This window comes from Pagrus pagrus, assembly GCF_965226575.1.
Source record: "Pagrus pagrus genome assembly, chromosome: 21".
In the NCBI taxonomy this organism is placed as follows: Eukaryota; Metazoa; Chordata; class Actinopteri; order Spariformes; family Sparidae; genus Pagrus; species Pagrus pagrus.
The window spans coordinates 5,261,531-5,279,872 of NC_140208.1; the positions used below are offsets into that span (position 1 = coordinate 5,261,531).

At 41.1% G+C, this 18,342-nt stretch overlaps 2 protein-coding genes across 3 annotated transcripts; one reads left to right on the forward strand and one right to left on the reverse strand.

Moving 5' to 3' along the window:
* Window positions 1-1,191: 1,191 nt before the first annotated feature.
* psmd11b (proteasome 26S subunit, non-ATPase 11b) lies at window positions 1,192-9,660 on the reverse strand. Of its 2 annotated transcripts, none has more exons than XM_084342677.1 (13): window positions 9,536-9,660; window positions 8,311-8,412; window positions 8,014-8,210; window positions 6,228-6,285; window positions 5,607-5,801; window positions 3,878-4,022; window positions 3,682-3,742; window positions 3,383-3,445; window positions 2,947-3,072; window positions 2,671-2,706; window positions 2,529-2,580; window positions 2,293-2,435; window positions 1,192-2,195 (listed from the first exon to the last, which is right to left on the reverse strand). In XM_084342677.1, the coding sequence occupies exons 1-12, from the start codon at window positions 9,624-9,626 to the stop codon at window positions 2,293-2,295; spliced, it is 1,269 nt and encodes a 422-aa protein (XP_084198803.1). In that variant the 5' UTR covers window positions 9,627-9,660; the 3' UTR covers window positions 1,192-2,195. The 2 variants fall into 2 exon arrangements, with proteins under 2 accessions (XP_084198803.1, XP_084198802.1); XM_084342676.1 differs by having other exon boundaries at window positions 1,192-2,200.
* A 1,178-nt stretch (window positions 9,661-10,838) lies between these two features.
* On the forward strand, window positions 10,839-17,141 carry cdk5r1b (cyclin dependent kinase 5, regulatory subunit 1b (p35)). The gene is made up of 3 exons (XM_084343329.1): window positions 10,839-11,251; window positions 12,391-13,521; window positions 14,123-17,141. The coding sequence occupies exons 2-3, from the start codon at window positions 12,617-12,619 to the stop codon at window positions 14,142-14,144; spliced, it is 927 nt and encodes a 308-aa protein (XP_084199455.1). The 5' UTR covers window positions 10,839-11,251; window positions 12,391-12,616; the 3' UTR covers window positions 14,145-17,141.
* The last annotated feature ends 1,201 nt before the right edge of the window (window positions 17,142-18,342 follow it).

The window sequence follows — 18,342 nt, forward strand, 5'->3', positions numbered from 1 at the left end:
CATAAGACAAAGTATTTTGAATTGTTCATCTTTGAATTTGGAAATAACATTGAGTTTTAAACCTGTGTAAAAGATATTATTTATAGCTATTTAAGTGAGATTGCTACGGGTTTTTTTGTTTGTTCGTTTTTTGAATTGTTGTGTTGTGTCTTAATCTAATACCTAATACTAAGTAGTTTTTCAAATTAAAATACTAAAATTACAACTCTAAGTGAGGGGTGATGTGGAAAGGAGGAAAAATAAGAAACTGAACTGGGGTCAATATTTACATTTCATAGAAAAAATATTCACATTAATTATCCTCAGTTATAACTATATTTTTCCCTTGTCTGTATTTTGTATGACAAACAAGCAAAGTGCTCAATTTTGTTTGTTTTTTAAGAAGTAAGCACTTGGATGCCTGAGACCTACGTTACCATTGTTGCATGTTAATGTAATAGAAAAAAAAAGTTTGATTTTTCATGGTGAGGTCAACTCTTTATTTCGGATGCTCAAAGGGTCACAGTGAAAAGCTGTACCTCTGATAACAAATACTGAAGGACATGGGAGTCTTAAAAACCTCTCTTTGTGATAGAATATCGGAGGCTCTAACAGCTACAAATAAAAAGAAGAGAATGATTGTGCTTTTCATTACAATTCTGGAGAGGAAAAGTTTGTGGCACTTGTTTGAACAGTTGTGTGAAGAAAACTTAAATGTCCTTAAAAATGGCAAAAAGGTTCCAGAACGAAGACCCTGTTTGCCCATAGGGTTGCAAGCTGAGGTTAAAAAAAACATGTCCATACCCAAGTTTGACAACATGGGTTCAGTAAACATCAGTTTGTGTGGAAAAAAATAAAAGACAATCCAAAGTTGTCCATTTAACTGATTTAATGCCCTTTGATGTGAGGTGTGACAAATATAGCAGCAGGAGGAAGAGACTCTTGGGTGAAATTTCTATTTTACAGTGTCAACATCCTGTGGAGTCATTTTAAGAATCGCTTCTGACTGCTTATAAACCTTCCCTTTGATTGACAAACATACTTCCACTGAACTACTGTATACATTTTCTGGGTCACACTCCCGAGACACTTTGCAACATGTGGATCGCGTCTTCTCAGCCTGATACTATAAAACATATAGCTGAGTGTCCAATGAAATTTACCACATCAAATTACCATCTGCAGTTTTTTGCAAGAGACAAGACAAAATCCTTAAAATACAAAATATTTATTTTGAAAATGTCTTTATAAGAGAAAAACAAAACAAAAAGAAAAAAAAAAATCAAAACCAAATCAAAACCATACAAATTGTTTGGTTACTAGCATACCACACTAGTGCTAGGAACTAACAATGGAGAATTGCTCACTCAGGGATAACTCATAGACGCTCAGAGGCGATGAATACATCTCCACCTCTGCCCTTCGATTTCATATTGCACCCAAACACTGAGGCAAACAGAAGCGCCGAAAAAGTGGCACTAGTGGTGAAATGGCATCCCGTCTGTTCTTTAAACTTACATAAGCAGGGCGGGCAGACATGTGGCAACCTTCTGATTTTCTTTTCTTTTTTTTTTTTTAAACAAAAACACAAAACCAAAAACAAATAAAGTGAGTTTAATACATATCTGAAATACAGTGGGTACTTAACTGTTGGCATTGATATGGTGAGGGAAAGAAAAAAAAACAAAAACAAAAAACTAGAGGGAGCTCTTTGACCAAAACTCAGAATCCCAAGGAGTATCCCAACCTTCCAAAAACTGAACAGTGTGCTTCTGAAATTATGGATAAGAAGAAGAAGAAAGCCTCCTCCCAGAGTCGGAGGCCGCAGAGGTCAATGTTGCACCTTTGAGGTTGCAGTGGAGACAGCTCGAGGCTCTGTAAGCCCAACCTTATAGCAGATATAAACATATATGTATTCTTAAACCTTTTTAATCTTTTTATTGTGGTTGTACAATATTCCCTGATGGCCTGATTTGGCCGCTGAGTGTTATACAGAATCCTGAAGAGATATCAAAATTAAAGAGGAAAAAAAAAAAATTAAACAAACAAGAGAAGTGATGAAATTGTCCGTTGAGGGAGAGGAGGGGGAGTTTGATGGGGGAATCCTGTTTGTTGCAGTTTGTGGGACTTTTCGTTGCTCTCCCTTGTCCCCTTCTTAAAATGTTACACACGCTGGTCAAACACACACAGTTCCTCCATCGCACTGCCGTGGCAATCTGCTCTGAGGGAGAAAGAAAACACATTTAGCACAAACTAAATAAAGAGCACAGAAGCAATCCTTCCTCCTCCTCTTACTGAAACATCTTGTTTTACCTATGTTAGCTTCTTGGCTTTGTTGTAAAGTGAGTCCACGACTTTGCTCATGTTCTGAATTGTTTCCAAGGCTGCTTCGTATGTTTTGTCCACTGGGGGCTCCTCAAATATGATCAAGACGCCTTCACCTTGGTCAAGAATTCCTGTGACATTGTCATAAAAAAATATTACAGCACACTGAAGACTCTCGCTGTGCCTGTGAAGACTGAAATATCTGATTTGTTCATGAAAATTACCGTGAAACTTTTTGTCCAGAATCATCTGTGATAATTTCCTCTCTACATCTCCCTGTAAAGACAGAAGAAAATAATAATTTAATAACATTTAATTGATGATTTTAACACTCAGGAAAAATGTGCTAACTGCCAATATACACACCTTTGACAGTTTGATTAGACCCGATATGTGTTCTATCTGAAAACAGAAAGAAAAGGCAAATTAAATACAGGACTTAATCATCGTTTTCTTTAACAGGATAAGGAACAAATCCAGTAGAAGATACTCATGGCAGCTTGGAATGGGAAAAGAAAGCCCCAGTAGTTAAAACCTATCCTGTCTGAATATTAGGTTAGAAAGGACAAAGACAATGCTGAGGTTCAAAATATTGGAAAGATTTAGGCCACGAGGCTAAACGGTGACACATTTTGTCCTTACCTGTACTCTGGAAAATGGTTCAATGACTCGGATGAGGTTTTGTTCCAGCAGGTTGTCATACAGCTTGGCCAGGTGAGTGTTGATGATGGGATCGTCCCTCAGCTCTGCTCTGTACTCTGTTAGGGCCTGAAGGATGCAAAAGTTTGACTTAAACACCTGAAGCAATCTGCATGCTACAAAAACTTTTTGTGGCAAAGGCAGTATACACTGAGCAACACTTGGAACAAGACATTGGGCATCATGTTCTCACCAAGTATAATCTTCCAGACTAAAATTCAAGGAGCAAATAGTTCATTTCTGTGTGTGCTGCACATCAGCCAGCAGGCAGAAGGAGCAGTAGCTAAACAAAGAACAATCAAAAAGGCTAAATGGAAGTTTGCCTCTTCTACATGAAAATTCATTCAGATGAACGTGACGACACAAAAGGGCTTCTTACCTTTTCAAAGTCTGCTAATGATCTGTTCTTGCTGGCCTGGGCGACACATTTCAGTGCGTCTGTCTAGATGGATCAAAACAAAAAAAGACAATTTAAAATTTCATTCTACAGAAACAAGCTTACTTAGACTGTTTACCAGAACCAAACAGAGATGCCCAGTAAGTACAGTGAAGGTCATTTTCTCTTAGAATGATCAAAACAGAAACTGAGCTGAACACCAAAAATGCAATGATGCAAGCTACGTTACAAAAATGTTTTACTTTATTGGCTGCTGTGAGTATAAAGTTGTTGGTACTTGCCTGTCGGCCAGCATATCGCAGGGCCAGTTTACCGCTAATCAGGGCCTGGACCTCCTCTGGTCTGAAAAAGATACGTAATAGAGAAGTTGATAATTAGATATTGAATTCAGTAAGGTTCATGACTGAAAATTACTTTATGGATGCTAGGACATAGTAACATAATCAATGTAAAGGTAGGTCAAACATTTCTACTCACAAGTTGAGAACAATTTTGCACAGTAGCATGTATTTGAGTGCTGTGATGGCTCTGGGGCTGTCGATGGAGTCGTAGCCCTCGAAGGCCTCAAAGAAGTAGGAGTAGGCGGTCTTCCAGTCCTTCTCCTCGGCTGCATGGATGATCCCTGCACCAGAGATGACACGGCGTGATAGTTAGCATCTATGGCCAGACAGTTACGAGGAAATGTAAAATGCCAACTAAACTGGACAAACTTGCTGGGCTGAAGATAAGCACTGTAGCTGCTATGACAGCATGATTCAAAGAAATGTTAAAACAATGTGTTGAGTCTCACAGGGTGTTGGACCACATAAACATAATGTTGGAAGTTGCAGAAGCATTAGCCATAAGCTTTGTCCCGTTTTCTTGTTCACACTAAGCTGTAAACTCATAAATAACCATGATTCTGTCAAGCCTCGCAGCTCTTCTGCTTTCACACTGCTGATCAGCAGAGAAGTGAACTGAGTCTCAGAGGAACACACCACAGATAAACTCCCAGTCAGTCAACTGTTGAGAAGAAGAGTTTCTCAAAATAAATATTAACTCATCTTTACTTGTCTGTGTTGGGGTGATACCTCCTGATGGTGCAGTCTATCACATGATGACCACACATATTTTATTGGTCTGAACTATCATGAAATTGATCATCAGAAAAAAAAGAAGTTTCAGACACTGCAAGGCTTTTTTGAATACAAAGAGAAGTAGGTTAAAAAGCATAATATTCAAGTGGGTGTGATACCATCAAAAAACAGACTTTTCTGCACACGTACAGTATTTAAGACTTATCTGGCACTCCCTAGTGGTAGACTCGTGGAGAGACAACATGGTAGAAAACAGGGATCATCACATCTTTCTCCAAAAAATGTTTGCTAGCGGAATAATTTATGAGGGGTTATCAGGGTTCTTTCACCTTTTCCATTGTAAATTTCAAGCAGCCATTTTTAAGCTTTTTGAACAAATTACATCAGATGTAAATTACATTTTTATACACATACACTCATAACTTTTAAATCAGATGATAATGAGCATGTTATGGAAGGATGACAAATTAAAGGAAAACACTCAAAGTTTCATGATTTAAAATGTGTCACCTGTCTGTAAGTTGACTCGGTATCCTATATAACCTGGCTGAGCCAATATCAAAACAATTTATTATGAAAGTACCGCAGTTACAATTACAAACAGTTTAAAGGACTGTATTCAACAGACTTAGAAAACACCACTTAAAACTTAAGTGTTACGGATTTCAAGCATCTGTAAGAACCCTGTCTACACCTCATCAGATCAGATTTTTATAGCACATATACTTTGACATGACCTGGCAAGAAAAGCACAGGTGTGATTAATATTATAAATAATGACTGGAATGGCTTAATGGTTGTTGTATCTGTGCTTTTCCTGCTATGACAAGTGAAAATGAAAATCGTCTAATAAAAAGCTATAACCAAATCCATTTTGTGGTTTGATTTTCCTACTGAGGTACCAGGTGGTTAAGCTGTCAAATAACATAAAATAATAATTACTGTCAAGTATCTGGAGGTTATTTCTCCTTATTTAAAATATTTTCTATGATACTGATAATACAAATCATTAAGTTCTCATTTTCCCCGGCATGATAAATGCTACCTATCGGTCATCCCTCACACACACAGCATCTGGACCACTTCAGCCAAAGTAAAGTTTAAAGGTGAGAGTCATGAAAACATCTGACCTGACTGCATGTCCAGAGCTGCCTGGAGCTTTGGAGGACAGTAAATGGCGTTGGCGGTCGTCCTGGCTGAGGTGAGGGCTGCGCGGGCCTTGGGCAGGTTGCTGAGAGCATGGTACGTCTTGCTTTCGAGCAGCTGAACCTCCACAAGAAGAGCTTTGTCATCCATCTTTTTCAGCTCCTGGAGCAACTGGGAGCCTGAGGAGTAGAGAACGAATTAGAGTTAATAACATGCAAATTAACTGTTGCAATAACTTTGTAAAATGCTGAGTAAACAGCTAGGGGGTTCCTGTGCAATTACTGACCTGATAAATGCTAATCTTTCTCTACTTTAAGAACCTTTGCAAACCTTTTGTTTGTAAGCTACTTTAGTTAATGTGGTTCATATGAAACATTTTAATAAAAAGCAACTATATACCTTGTTACACTAAGTTTAAATAAGATTGCGACGATAAAAAAAGATATTTTGAAAGTTTTGGTGTTTCTTCATGGACTACAAATCATCTGTGTATGTTTGATAAACATGTCCGGGCAAATCGCAATTTCAGCCTTTTTGTTAAATCTTTGAAGGCAAACGCTGCCATTTACCCACAGACAAAAAATGTTCCGTCTCTAAACACTCACCAAGCGCCAAGGCCTCCTGGTATCGTTTGGTGTCAAAATAGAGCGAGATCAGTCGTGCCTGAAAGAAGAGAGCGTTATTAGACAAGCAGAGAGCAACTGTGCCAATCTATCGCCTGGAAAAGCTGCACATATGTATCCTGAAAGATAATGAAATGGCATTAGTTACAGCAAAAACCAAAAGACCGGAACCCCAGCAAAGATCATAGAGTCTGCACATTTGCCCAACTATTTTCTTAATACATGACTGAACAAATTGTGACATTTATCACAATTGATCTTTGCGGAATAATTTTCAGGGACACTACAGCCTTATGAGCCACACATTTTGCTTGTTTGCTTCCAAATTATCATTTTAAAAACATTTAAAGAAATCAATGTAGGAACGTTTATCACATTTAACTGCAATGTGCAAAAACAATCTCATACAAAAGGTGCCAGATTTAGCTATTAGCTCATTTCCATCTGCAAGTAGACACAAACAGAAACCCTGTCACCTGGACCTGCTACTTTATTGTAATCAAGCTCTACACACAAAAAAGATTTCACTGACATTTTGATCCACATGGATCTTTACCTGAAAGTTTACTGTTAGTTTCCTCCCACTCTGTCTCCAGGCCCTTCAAAATGTCAATCAGTATGATGCATTTCATGGCAAACACTGAGATATTGAGATGCCAGTCACACACTTCTTGGAAGAGTATACAGACAGTTCCTACATTTCTTTTGAATTATTTCTTTCAGAAAGTGCCAGAGAGAGGAGGTGAACAAACTGTTCTCAAAGGTGGATCTTATCCAAGTACATGAGGACTTCTCTCTTTCAGCCTGTGCTCATGGCACAAATAGTGCTATTAACAAAGTGTCTTGTCATTTTTTAAAAATTCTATCAAATTATTCATTATGTGTGTCCTGAGGCAAACCGCAGCCTGTCTGAGGAGCGTCCCTTCTCTCAGTTTTCACTAATTCATACTTTCATTACATAGTTTTCTTCTACACAGTACGAATACAAAATCTTGCTGATCCTGTTTTTTGTAATTCAGCCAAAAGCTCCAGCTATCCCCGAGTGTGAGTGTGAACCAGCTGGCAGTCATTTGGCCAAGGAGACCATTTTGGCTGCTTATAGCAAGGTGATGTCATCATAGATAGCAGTGTGTAGTAGATGTATCAGCATCTCTCATTGTCACTCTCTTCAGGCAGTTACAGATTAGCTTCAACGCATTTATCAGGTTTCCTGTTCTCTTTTGGTTTCATCTCAAAGTGATGCCACAGTGGTAGTGTTACATGTAACAACCAATCCTCCACCATACCCTGTCTGAAATCACAGCGTCTCCAACTTCATGAGCCTGAAGATGTTAAATTTGATTCCTTCCACAGCAGCTGTTTATGTTTGAGGATATCACTTTTGTTATCACTGTAATTAATCATGACCAGTGTGGTATGTCACTGCTAACTAGGGTTGGGAGTGAGGATGGATACATCAGCTGTTTGTGTTTGTTGTTTTTATGGCAAATTGACTATTTTTGGGCTAATCACAAAAATCAAAATCAGCACCTTTAAATTTCTACCTCATCAGCAGTCAAGGCATCAAAAGTAATGCAGACAATCGTCCTTGAACAACATAATTGCTGTGCTGTGAGTTTGTGCAAAAGCTTTTGATGCTCAAATCTTTGCCTACAGATTGTCAGCAAACTCAGCAAAAAAAAAAAAAAAAAAAAAATCATCATGCAGAGGATTAAGTTACGTTTATGCCGTTTCATAGCACCCACAAGCTTATTCTACACCTCCTTACCTCCAGAGCCTGTCGTAGGAAGGTTCTCTTCTCTGCCTTGGCCCACTCAATGCATTCAAGACACAGCTCAACTTCCTGCCCCGTTGCTGCCTCCATGTCAAGAAAGAGATCCAGCAGAGAGCGGACCAGCCGGGCCGCCTTGGCCTTGCTGATGGAAATCAGGAAAGGCCTCACAAATTTCAGAAGACCCCCCAGCTCTGGATGACATAAAAAAAAAACATTACAAAGAATTAGTCTCACTAGGTTATTTATAGGCTGTGTTGGCACAGAATGAACATCAAAGTTTGACTTGATTACCTGCAGCCTGTCCGGTCTTAGCCAGGAGGGTCCCCAGCTCCAGGATGCTCTGTTCTTTAACCCTGACAGCTTCCTCATCGTTCTCTTGAACATCTCTCCTCACTGTTTAAGAAAGGCAACAACTTCACATCAGAAACCAGTTCATTTATTTAACCACCACAAAAAGTCCAACGTGAGACATTCATTCCATTGGTGTGAGTCCAGGACTTCTAAGCTTTGGAAATCATGACTGACTTCCTGTTTCACAATTTTTGATATCACATGATCTGGTTTATTTACATGATCTCAATATTACTCACAACTACCAATCGGGTTTCTGTACATATTGTTTGGCCTATTTAAAAAAATAAAACATGCAGAAAAACTGCAAAAACACAAATACATTCAGTTTACAATTAAGTAAAAAAGAGGAGAGCAACACATTCATAATTAAGATGGCATCAGTAAAAGTTTGTCTTTTAAATGACACACACAATTGTAAAAAAAAATTCAGTTGATTACTTTTCTGTCAAATGCTAATAAACTAATTTACTCCACTAGTGAGAACACAATCAATATTCAGTGTCATTACTTATAGTTGAGAAGAATAAACAGTTTAGCGAGGACTGCTAACAGGCTGTAGTGACAAGGCAATTCGAGGTCAGTGATGTCTATGTGAAATGTAAGACCTGTTTACAGTAATGCAATTATCATTTGCTCCCGTTTACGCAGCCATAAACACACAAGAAAACTCTGACCGATTACTCATAAATGTCCCAGGAGTAAAAAGATAGTTGGTCACTGTTTCCACTGTTAGACAGCTGCCTTTCACTTTGTTGATGAAATGGGTTGAAGGCTTTTTGACAACAAGCTAATGACGTTAGCTACAATACTCATCATGCTAACGTGACAGTCTTAAGTACAGCTAATAGGAGTTAGCTTTGAAACGGTGTTCACTGGCACAACAACACAAGGCTAATACACAGTAAGAAACTCAACATTACTGATAACTACTGCATATTTCACGGCCAGGGCCTAAAGTTAGCAAAGTTGCTAACGAGCTAACTCGCTAATATCCACTAGCAGTTGCCGTTACCCACCGTTCAACAGTGAGTCAGCACGGCACACCGCCGGCTCTTGCTATTGAACTCCGCTAGCTAGCTTGCTAACCTCACCGACTGAGAAATAGCACATTACAGCGGTCAGGGGGACAGCGTCCGTCTCAAACCCCGAGCCGAACACCTACCTATTGAATGGAGGATGTCGATAGAGGCGTTGCGGTCCGTGCTAATGAGAGACTGAGCTCTCTGAAACTCAACCACTGCTGCAGCCGCCATCTTCCTTATTCAAAATGCTGCCTGAATGAAAATTACGTGCGGGGACTACGTTACCTAGCGTACGTGACGTCAGCGTACTACTTGCATGTCGGGATTTTAGGGCATCTGGGAAATGTAGTCTTTTTTTTCCAGAGAGGGATAGTAAACAATTATCAGACGCTGCTTTTATTACGCATCTTATTTTATCATATTAATCGATTATTTAATTACATTTTTTTATCGTTTTTATTTTTATATTAATTATATTAATAAACTGTGTTTTTTTGGCATAAAATCATTTGGTTGTGATGACTACATTTGCATGTATAAACAATACAGATTGCGAATTTAAATTGTATTGATGCTATTATTATTATTATTATTATTATTATTATTATTATTATTATTATTAGAGTAGAAGTAGAACTCAGTTAGGTAGTTTAAATAAAAATGCACAAAATAACAATGAACAATTGTAAATGTGTAAAACTGTATTGTCCTGTGTTTATAGCTTTGTGTCTGTGGTATAAAGGGAATTTTCATTTTCAATTTTCAAGTAACTTCTTTTTTTTTAAGTAAAAATGATCTGATTTCAGCTTCTTACATAAATTAATTGCCAACTATTTTTGATAATTAGTTAATTTGAGTAACTTTTTGAGAGGAAAAAAAAGTCTTTCATTCCAGCTTTTTAAAAGTGAATAACTGAACATCTTTGGGTTGTGGACAAAACAACTGACATTGAAAGACGTCATCTTAGGCATTGTTCACCCTTTTCTGATACTCTGTAGAGCAAACAACAAATCGATTAACCGAGAAAAGAATCAACTTCGGCCATAATCTTTAGTTGCATTTACCTGGCTGATATCCAACACTAAATAAAACAGCAACATCCGTCCAAATGCCAAAAATAATTTGATGTGACCATAAATCATGATGGTGTACAGACACTAGAGGACTGTAGGGGCATGAGGCAGACCAGACTAGTTGAGAGTAGACTATAAAAGCTTATGATTAAAATGTATGTTATTCAGACTTCCTGTGGATCGACAGTACCTATAGAACCAACACACTCCATGCGTAAGTAAACCATCCTCGCAGTTCACCGGGTTCAGTTTGCATGTGCGCCTGCTGTGTGTGTGTTAGTGCGTGTGTGTGTGTGTGTATGTCTATAGGTGGAGTTGTTTCCCAGCAGAGAGGAGAGAGAGAGAGAGAGAGAGAGAGAGAGAGAGACAGCAGCGCGCACAGAGCGCAGAGCGGCGCCCCACCACCGCCTTTGCGTCAGCCGTCCTCACCACAGCCTCTCTGACACAACACAACATCAGCCCCCTCGCAGCATCCGCATCTCACGGCCGGGGAAGGACCAGGAGCACATCCTCATCTCAGCAGCATCCATTCCACAACTGCCTGCCAGGCATCCGCACACCAGGCGTTGTAGCCCTCATCCACCGCTTTGCTTTTTTTTTTATATCGCATCGGGCTCGGATTATTTTTTCCTGTGTTGCATTTATGATCCTCTCCGAGATGGTTTTGTGTTTTTATCGCGTCTTGTGAGGGGGAATAAAAAAAACAACAACCAAAAAAAAACAAAAAACAGGCGGAGCATCATCCTTACAGCGCGGTTATCTTCTCATAGAGGAGGAAATCTGGTGAGTCTGCTCTCATTTTTGGAACATAATTGCGTAAAAGTGTGGGGATCTTATCTGTGGGTGCATTATATATGGAAAAACAGGAGATGCGCAGCTGCATCTATTAATAAAAAGGTTATATGCAGCCAGACACATAGAGAGACATCATACGAGAGAGATGAGATGAGTGTTTTCTTCATGTTTAAGCCACCGCCTATGATGGCCAGCGCTTTCATTTCGACGCAGACGCTCAGTTTCAGCACCATGGAGAGCAGCCGATGTACACAACTACCCCATCCGATCAGCATCCATCCTTTTAATTTCAGCCCGGTGGAGTCACATTTAAAAAAGGCTGTGGCGTTGAGGAATCTCTCCTCATTAGATCAGCCAGATTGATAACGAGGGTGAAGGAATGGAGGATGGTGGAGGCAGCTTTTTTTGCCAGCTCTGCGCAAGAGAGCAAAGTCGATCCATCGAGCTGTCTTTCATGTGCATAGGTGCTGCAGTGAGGCTGAAAAACATGTCGTGCAAAGAAGGAATCGTGCTCCTCTTTGTTGTGTCTAGTTTCTGTTAAAGGAGGTGCAGTGTGTGACCTTGGATTTTGCGCTTTAAATACGCTTGAATCTCCTCTGCATCGGAGGCGACCTTCACCTGTTATTAAAGGTGTTTACGTTTCTGTCATCCATTTTGGAGAGAGGGGAGGCGCGTGGTTCACTCGTCGGCCATTGCCCATAAAATATGGATCTCATTATGAAACGTTTATGATACAGTATAGGATGCAGATCAGTGGAGTGTGGGTTCAAATCCGCCCATATTACTATTATTATTTCCTTCTGCGTGTATTTATAATGTACTGCAGATGAATAGTTTGTGATATTCGCCTGATTATCGCTCTGATCATCTGCAGCCAGGAGGATCTGTCCTGATTGAATGAATCAGTATCAGCAGGCTGATCCATTCCACCACTTTACTGAGGCAAATCAATCCTGCTAATAAGCCTGAGGTACAGTCAGATAACGCATTACAGAGCTGGTGACTGCGATAATATCTGATCTGAGTGCGGGATCACATACATTCTGTTTGCTGTTTGTCAGATTTTCAAGCTAATTGATCCTTCACCAATTAGTTTTCTCATTATTGATCTTCTCTGCTCCCTGCAGAGGCCACCCGGAGAGCTGAGAGCCGGCAGAGACTGTTTAAGTCGAGGTGATCGTTATCCCCTGCAGAGGCTTTAGATGCCCAGCGGCAGCCTGTAGCCCCGGGACCCCCAGCTCCCAGCAGCACCGAGGCTCTGAGACCCTCCGGACCCCCCTCTCCCACCACCCCTGGCAGACTCTCTTCTGACCCAGCGCGGCTGAAGCCCCTGGACGCCCCCCCACACTCACCATGGGAACCGTGCTGTCTTTGTCCCCCAGCTACCGGAAGGCGGCTCTGTTCGAGGATGGACCGGCCACCGTGGGCCACTACACGGCTGTCCAGAACAGCAAGAACGCCAAAGACAAGAACCTGAAGCGCCACTCGCTCATCAACGTGCTCCCGTGGAAGCGGATTGTAGCGGTGTCGGCCAAGAAGAAGGGCTCCAAGAAGGTGCAGCCCAACGGCAACTACCAGAACAATGTGACCCACCTGAACAATGAGAACCTGAAGAAGTCGCAGTCATGCGCCAACCTGTCCACCTTCGCCCAGGACCAGAGCACCCCAGCTCTCACCAAGAGCTCCAACAACACAGTATCGTCCGTGAAGAAGGCCCCTCTGGCCAACTCCAATGTGGCCCCCGGGACCCCGAAGAGAGTGATCGTGCAGGCCTCCACCAGCGAGCTGCTGCGCTGCCTCGGGGAGTTTCTGTGCCGGCGCTGTTACCGGCTGAAACACCTGTCACCCACTGACCCAGTGCTGTGGCTGCGCAGCGTGGACCGCTCCCTGCTGCTGCAGGGCTGGCAGGACCAGGGCTTCATCACCCCCGCCAACGTGGTCTTCGTCTACATGCTGTGCCGCGACGTGGTCTCCTCCGAGGTGGCCACGGAGCACGAGCTGCAGGCCGTGCTGCTCACCTGCCTCTACCTGTCCTACTCCTACATGGGCAACGAGATCTCCTACCCGCTCAAGCCCTTCCTGGTGGAGAGCTCCAAGGAGACCTTCTGGGACCGCTGCCTGTCCATCATCAACCTGATGAGCGCCAAGATGCTGCAGATCAACTCCGACCCGCACTATTTCACTCAGGTGTTCGCCGACCTGAAGAACGAGAGCCAGAAGGAGGAGGAGAGGAGCCGCCTGCTCATCGGCCTGGACCGGTGAGGGGATGCTGGGGGGGGGGGGGAGGGGAGGAGGGGGAGCAGAGGGGTGAGGGATGAGGGGAGGAGGGGGATACTCCAGTCTGGCATTTTTGAAGGATTATTTATGATGCTTTTTTTATTTATTATTGTCCAAACTGCAGGATAGGAAGTGGTTCACACTTACAGCACCTGTGTTTCCAGTAAGGGAGGCTGACTTTCACTGGTTTTGAAATGTCTGCATTGAACCTGAGGGATAAAAGTTGCCTAAGAATTGGATTTAAAAAGCAAGAGCGCCCTTTCTGCCTCTTGAAAACGTATAATCATCGAGGGTAAATCCTATTTCCAAACATCGCAAAGGATGGATTCTCTGCAAAAGCTTTTTTGACAATGATACATAAACAAACAAAAGAGAAAAAAATGCCAGACTCGGGTGAATCCTTTGCTTACACACAGATATATATCTATATGAAATACTGAAAATCTTAAAAGACAAAAAAAAAAAACATTAGAAAAAGGAAGCATACATCTACAGCAATGAATGTGGACAGGACTGAGGCTGCAGCAGCCAACCAGTGACCTTCTGACTGTCTGACGATGTGATGTGCACTGCCTACTGCAGGAGGGTGAAGGCCATCGCCTGACTGGCTTTCTTCAAGCATCATGGATGAGCAGGCGCCCACCCTGCCCCCCCCCACCCTGGCTGCAAAAAAACCCCCGGCTCTCTTACTCTCTCTGGAGCGCCAACACCACGTCCCTGCTCCATGAACACGGATACGACTGGACATTTTGTCTGCTGCGATGCATATCTGAAAGAACAGCAGGGGCCGTCGATGCTGGATCCATATTTTTGTGGTGGTGGTGGTGGTGGTGGGGGCATCTGTTTGGGGTTGGGGGCTCCACGCCAGGACTTCTACTGTACAGCAAAACACTGCATTGTGGGACTTTTGATAAGGAGACGACAGGAGCCAGGAGAGGCCCCCTGTGATGAGTGGTCGTACTGTGTGTGTTCAGAAACACTTTATTTTCATCTAGAAAAAAAATAAAAGAACAAGTTAATGGATGTTTTACTCCCCAGAGGCTTACACCCTCATGGAGGCTTATTTATTGCTTTTTTCTGGAACAAGTTTTCTTTGATTTCTTTCTTTTTTTACTTAGAAAAATGTAATGTTTTTGCACGTGTGCCATGCAATTTTACAGAGTTTTTTCCGGGAGGGCAGGAGCAATCTTCTTCTTCTTCTTTCTTTCTTTTTACTTGATTTGTAAAAACCAACTGCATCTGCATTAGAGAATGCTGTGAACAAAGTGACACTAGTTTCTTTTTTAGCTCTGCTTGCTAAAATAGGCTATTTGTTTACCAGGGAACTTCTTTTTGTACTTTTGTCGATTAGGTTGTGTTGCAACCACTTTGGAATGATGTTTGATTTTGTGCTTATGATTCAGCATAGAAAATGTTAAAACAGTGCCATATCTTTGATGAAAATCCCCACAGGTCTGAAATACTGCACTGTCTGTGCAGCTGTTGAACGACCAGGTGGATTTTCACCTACTAATAACTACTTACTGACACCTAATTTATTGCCATTTACGTATTTATTTAGGCACATTTAATGTAAATGAAAGATCACGATGAGAGACTTTGAAAAAGGGAAGGACACGAGGAGGGGGTTGGCTGGTAGAGCAGGTGTGCTTATCTTTGGTGGGAATGAAGATTGATCTGGTTGATGCAAATGAATGTTGCAGGAGTTTATCGATGAATATCTAATGAAACAGCCCCCCGGTCAGATCTGACCATCACCAGAGTGACATCATCAAGGACACCTTGACAGAAACAAACACACGCCCTGAAAAACATCTTTCCGACCCAACCTGCTGTCCCACATATCAGACAGAGAAAGCACACACACACACACATTTTCTTCCAGGGGGGATGAATTATTCCAGTGACACTGGTTCAGAGAAGCACAGCTTACCTTGAGGATGATCCATCAGCAGCGCCTGCGTGTAAATCAAACGCGAGGCGACGTCACATTCATCGAGGGGCTGCAGGGGATGAGGCGACCTCCACAGGAATAATCACATTTTCAATCATACTTGACCAAAATGATACGGAGGACTGAAGCTGCCGAAACAAAACATAAACGAAGAAATAAATAAATAGTTTAATAAAGAAGTTAAAATGCCATTTAATTCATAAAATGTGGCGTAACTGTTTTAATTTGCTTCTGTATTTATTTATTTATCTATTTATTTACAATCCCATTTATTTATTTATTTAATTATTTATTTACGTATTAATTCCTGTATTTATTTCTGTATTCCTTTTCCCTTTGCATTTTGCAAGATAACACAAAATATACATAACTATGTAAATACATGTTAATTTAATAATAAATTCATAAATTAAATTGCAAAACACATTGGAAAGCAACTAAAAAATATTAAATAAATAATACAAATAAAATCTGTTCAATGAATTAAGTAATTGTATATTTTTTAATATTTTGAATTTATTTATTTTCTTTGGTGTATTTAATCACATATTCACTTATTTATTGAGACTTTTTAAAATTGATTTATTTTTTGGTTTTGGCAGTTTCAGTCCTCCATAAAATGACATGCTGCAGTGTGCAATGGCAACGACCCGACAACCAAAACAAAACGCATGCAGAACACTTGAGATGTGCGTCCTTTTTGTCCCACAGGAGAACATCTGAAGCTATTTGTCTCCTTCAATCGCTTGTGAGGCGACAGTATTTCCGTCCAGAAGATCAGGATGTAGACAAATTGTGCGCACTCTCTTTCTTTAGCAGTGTTGTGAAAATCACAATCCACTGCCGGTGCCAACAAAAGGCTTCTGTCATGTTTTAAACGCTGTTCTCAGAGAGTGAAGGCTCCTCTGCTGCTGCGTTAGTGTGAATCAGAGGAGACGAGCAGCTGCGAAGGGTCACGACCTCTTGCTGCAGGATTGTGTCTGGAGTCAGACCAGTGAGAGAAAGTTCATTTGGAGTGTTTGTACTGGCACAACAGGGGGACACGCACTTTGGATTGGGCTTCTGCTCCGGCAGAACGAAGCAGGGCCTCAAACAAGAATCGTTTTACTCTCCGTCCACTCGCCCCGACTCACTTGAAACGTGCCATTTCTTTTTCCACTTTGCATCATCGAGTAGTTGTTTGAGAAAAATACTTTCAAAAGCTTATAAAATATGAAAAAAGACTCAAGTGATAGTTAAAGATTTCTGTCAAAATTCTTTTCTGTATCTTGTTGCGTACTTTGTAGATAAAAAAACGAAAACAGTGGTTCAGAAACTTCAAGAAGAAGAGAGGCATCCGGTGGCTGCATGTGTGCGCGAATGTGTGTGTGTGTGTGAGCGAGCGAGTGTGTGTGTGTGTGACAGCGTTTTATTTGTACAGAAGAGTGTGTGACATGTTGTTTTTCTCATGGACCACACTGGTACCAAGGAGCTGTTTTCCCTCGGCGGGGTGGGGGAGGGGTGTCGATGCTGTTCAATAAAAATGTTCTTTTTTGGAAAAAGACAAAAAAGCCGTTGCTGTAATTGAAACTTTTTTCAGTTAGTTTCTGCTTATTTTAATTTATTTTTGTACTGTGATGGAAAAATAAAAATGCACTGATCGTTCAAGAGGGGCCACTTGTCTTTTTGTGCCTCCAGCTGTGGACTGACGTTGACATCTCTTTACAAACACAAACACAGTCGGATCTGCTGGCCGGTTAACCTGGGGGTTTGCTAAAGGGACTTACTCTTTCCCCCAGACTGGCAATTTGTGTGCTACTCTGGGGAACAAGCCTGCTTTACAATTCATTCTCTGGTTATCTTGTTTTCACTCAATCAAAACCAATGAGTTTAACTCTAAATATTCCTCTGGGGTAGCTGTTATTCTAAGAGTAGGCTATTAATTGTATGGTTGGTAGTTTGATCCCCACCTCAACCAATCAAATGTCACTAAACAATGACACTAAGGCACCAAATTGCTCCCAATGTGTGCGTCTTTGTAGGAAAAATTTAAGTTGGATTGGATAAAAAAAAGTATAGATTGGATGTGACTGTGTTTTTCTGTCTGTGTGTCAAATAAAGGCAAAAAATATAGAAAAACAGGATAAGGGACAGCAAAGAAATATGAAATATCCTTCCTCTCTCCACGATTAGTTGTCTCCAGATGCAGCATGCAGGTTTAATTCTAACTAAACAGTGCAGTTTGATTTGATTTTTGATTGAAAGCGTGGCCTACTGCTGTGGTGCCTGGCTAATGGAGGACATAGTTAAACGTTATTGGTTTGGACGGCACAGTGCTGAGACCGGTCAAAACAAGTCACTTTTATTCAAAAGAGCCCAAAACCACAAGTCAGCGAACAGATTACAACCTCCTCTGTCGTTGGATACTTAATTTTGATAGGGACAAACTCCGAAGACCCAGAGAAAAACCCTTAAACACAACAGAAGAGTGACAAACATGCAGTAGATATGTTAAAAAGTGTAGACAGAGCCGGACCAACATCCTAAATTGTCCAGCCGTTGTTGAGATGTGACTCTATGTCAGGTATACAAACAGTTTTGGGTTCAAAAAGGTGAGAACACAGTGGTTTTAAACCCCTACAACCCTAAATATAGATTATTTTAAGGTGGATTTGATTTGAAAATTTGTTCTTCTTACACCGAAATTGTAGAAACTGTAGGTGCCAAACGTTCATCCATTACTTTCTTATGTCATCATCTCAATTTTCTGCCATTTAAAAGAAAATACTGTATATATCTCCTTCGACTTGGTTGGTAAGAGCCTTGTCCTTGGCAGTCTGCCTTATTGTGGCTGGTAGCTTCTTCTTTA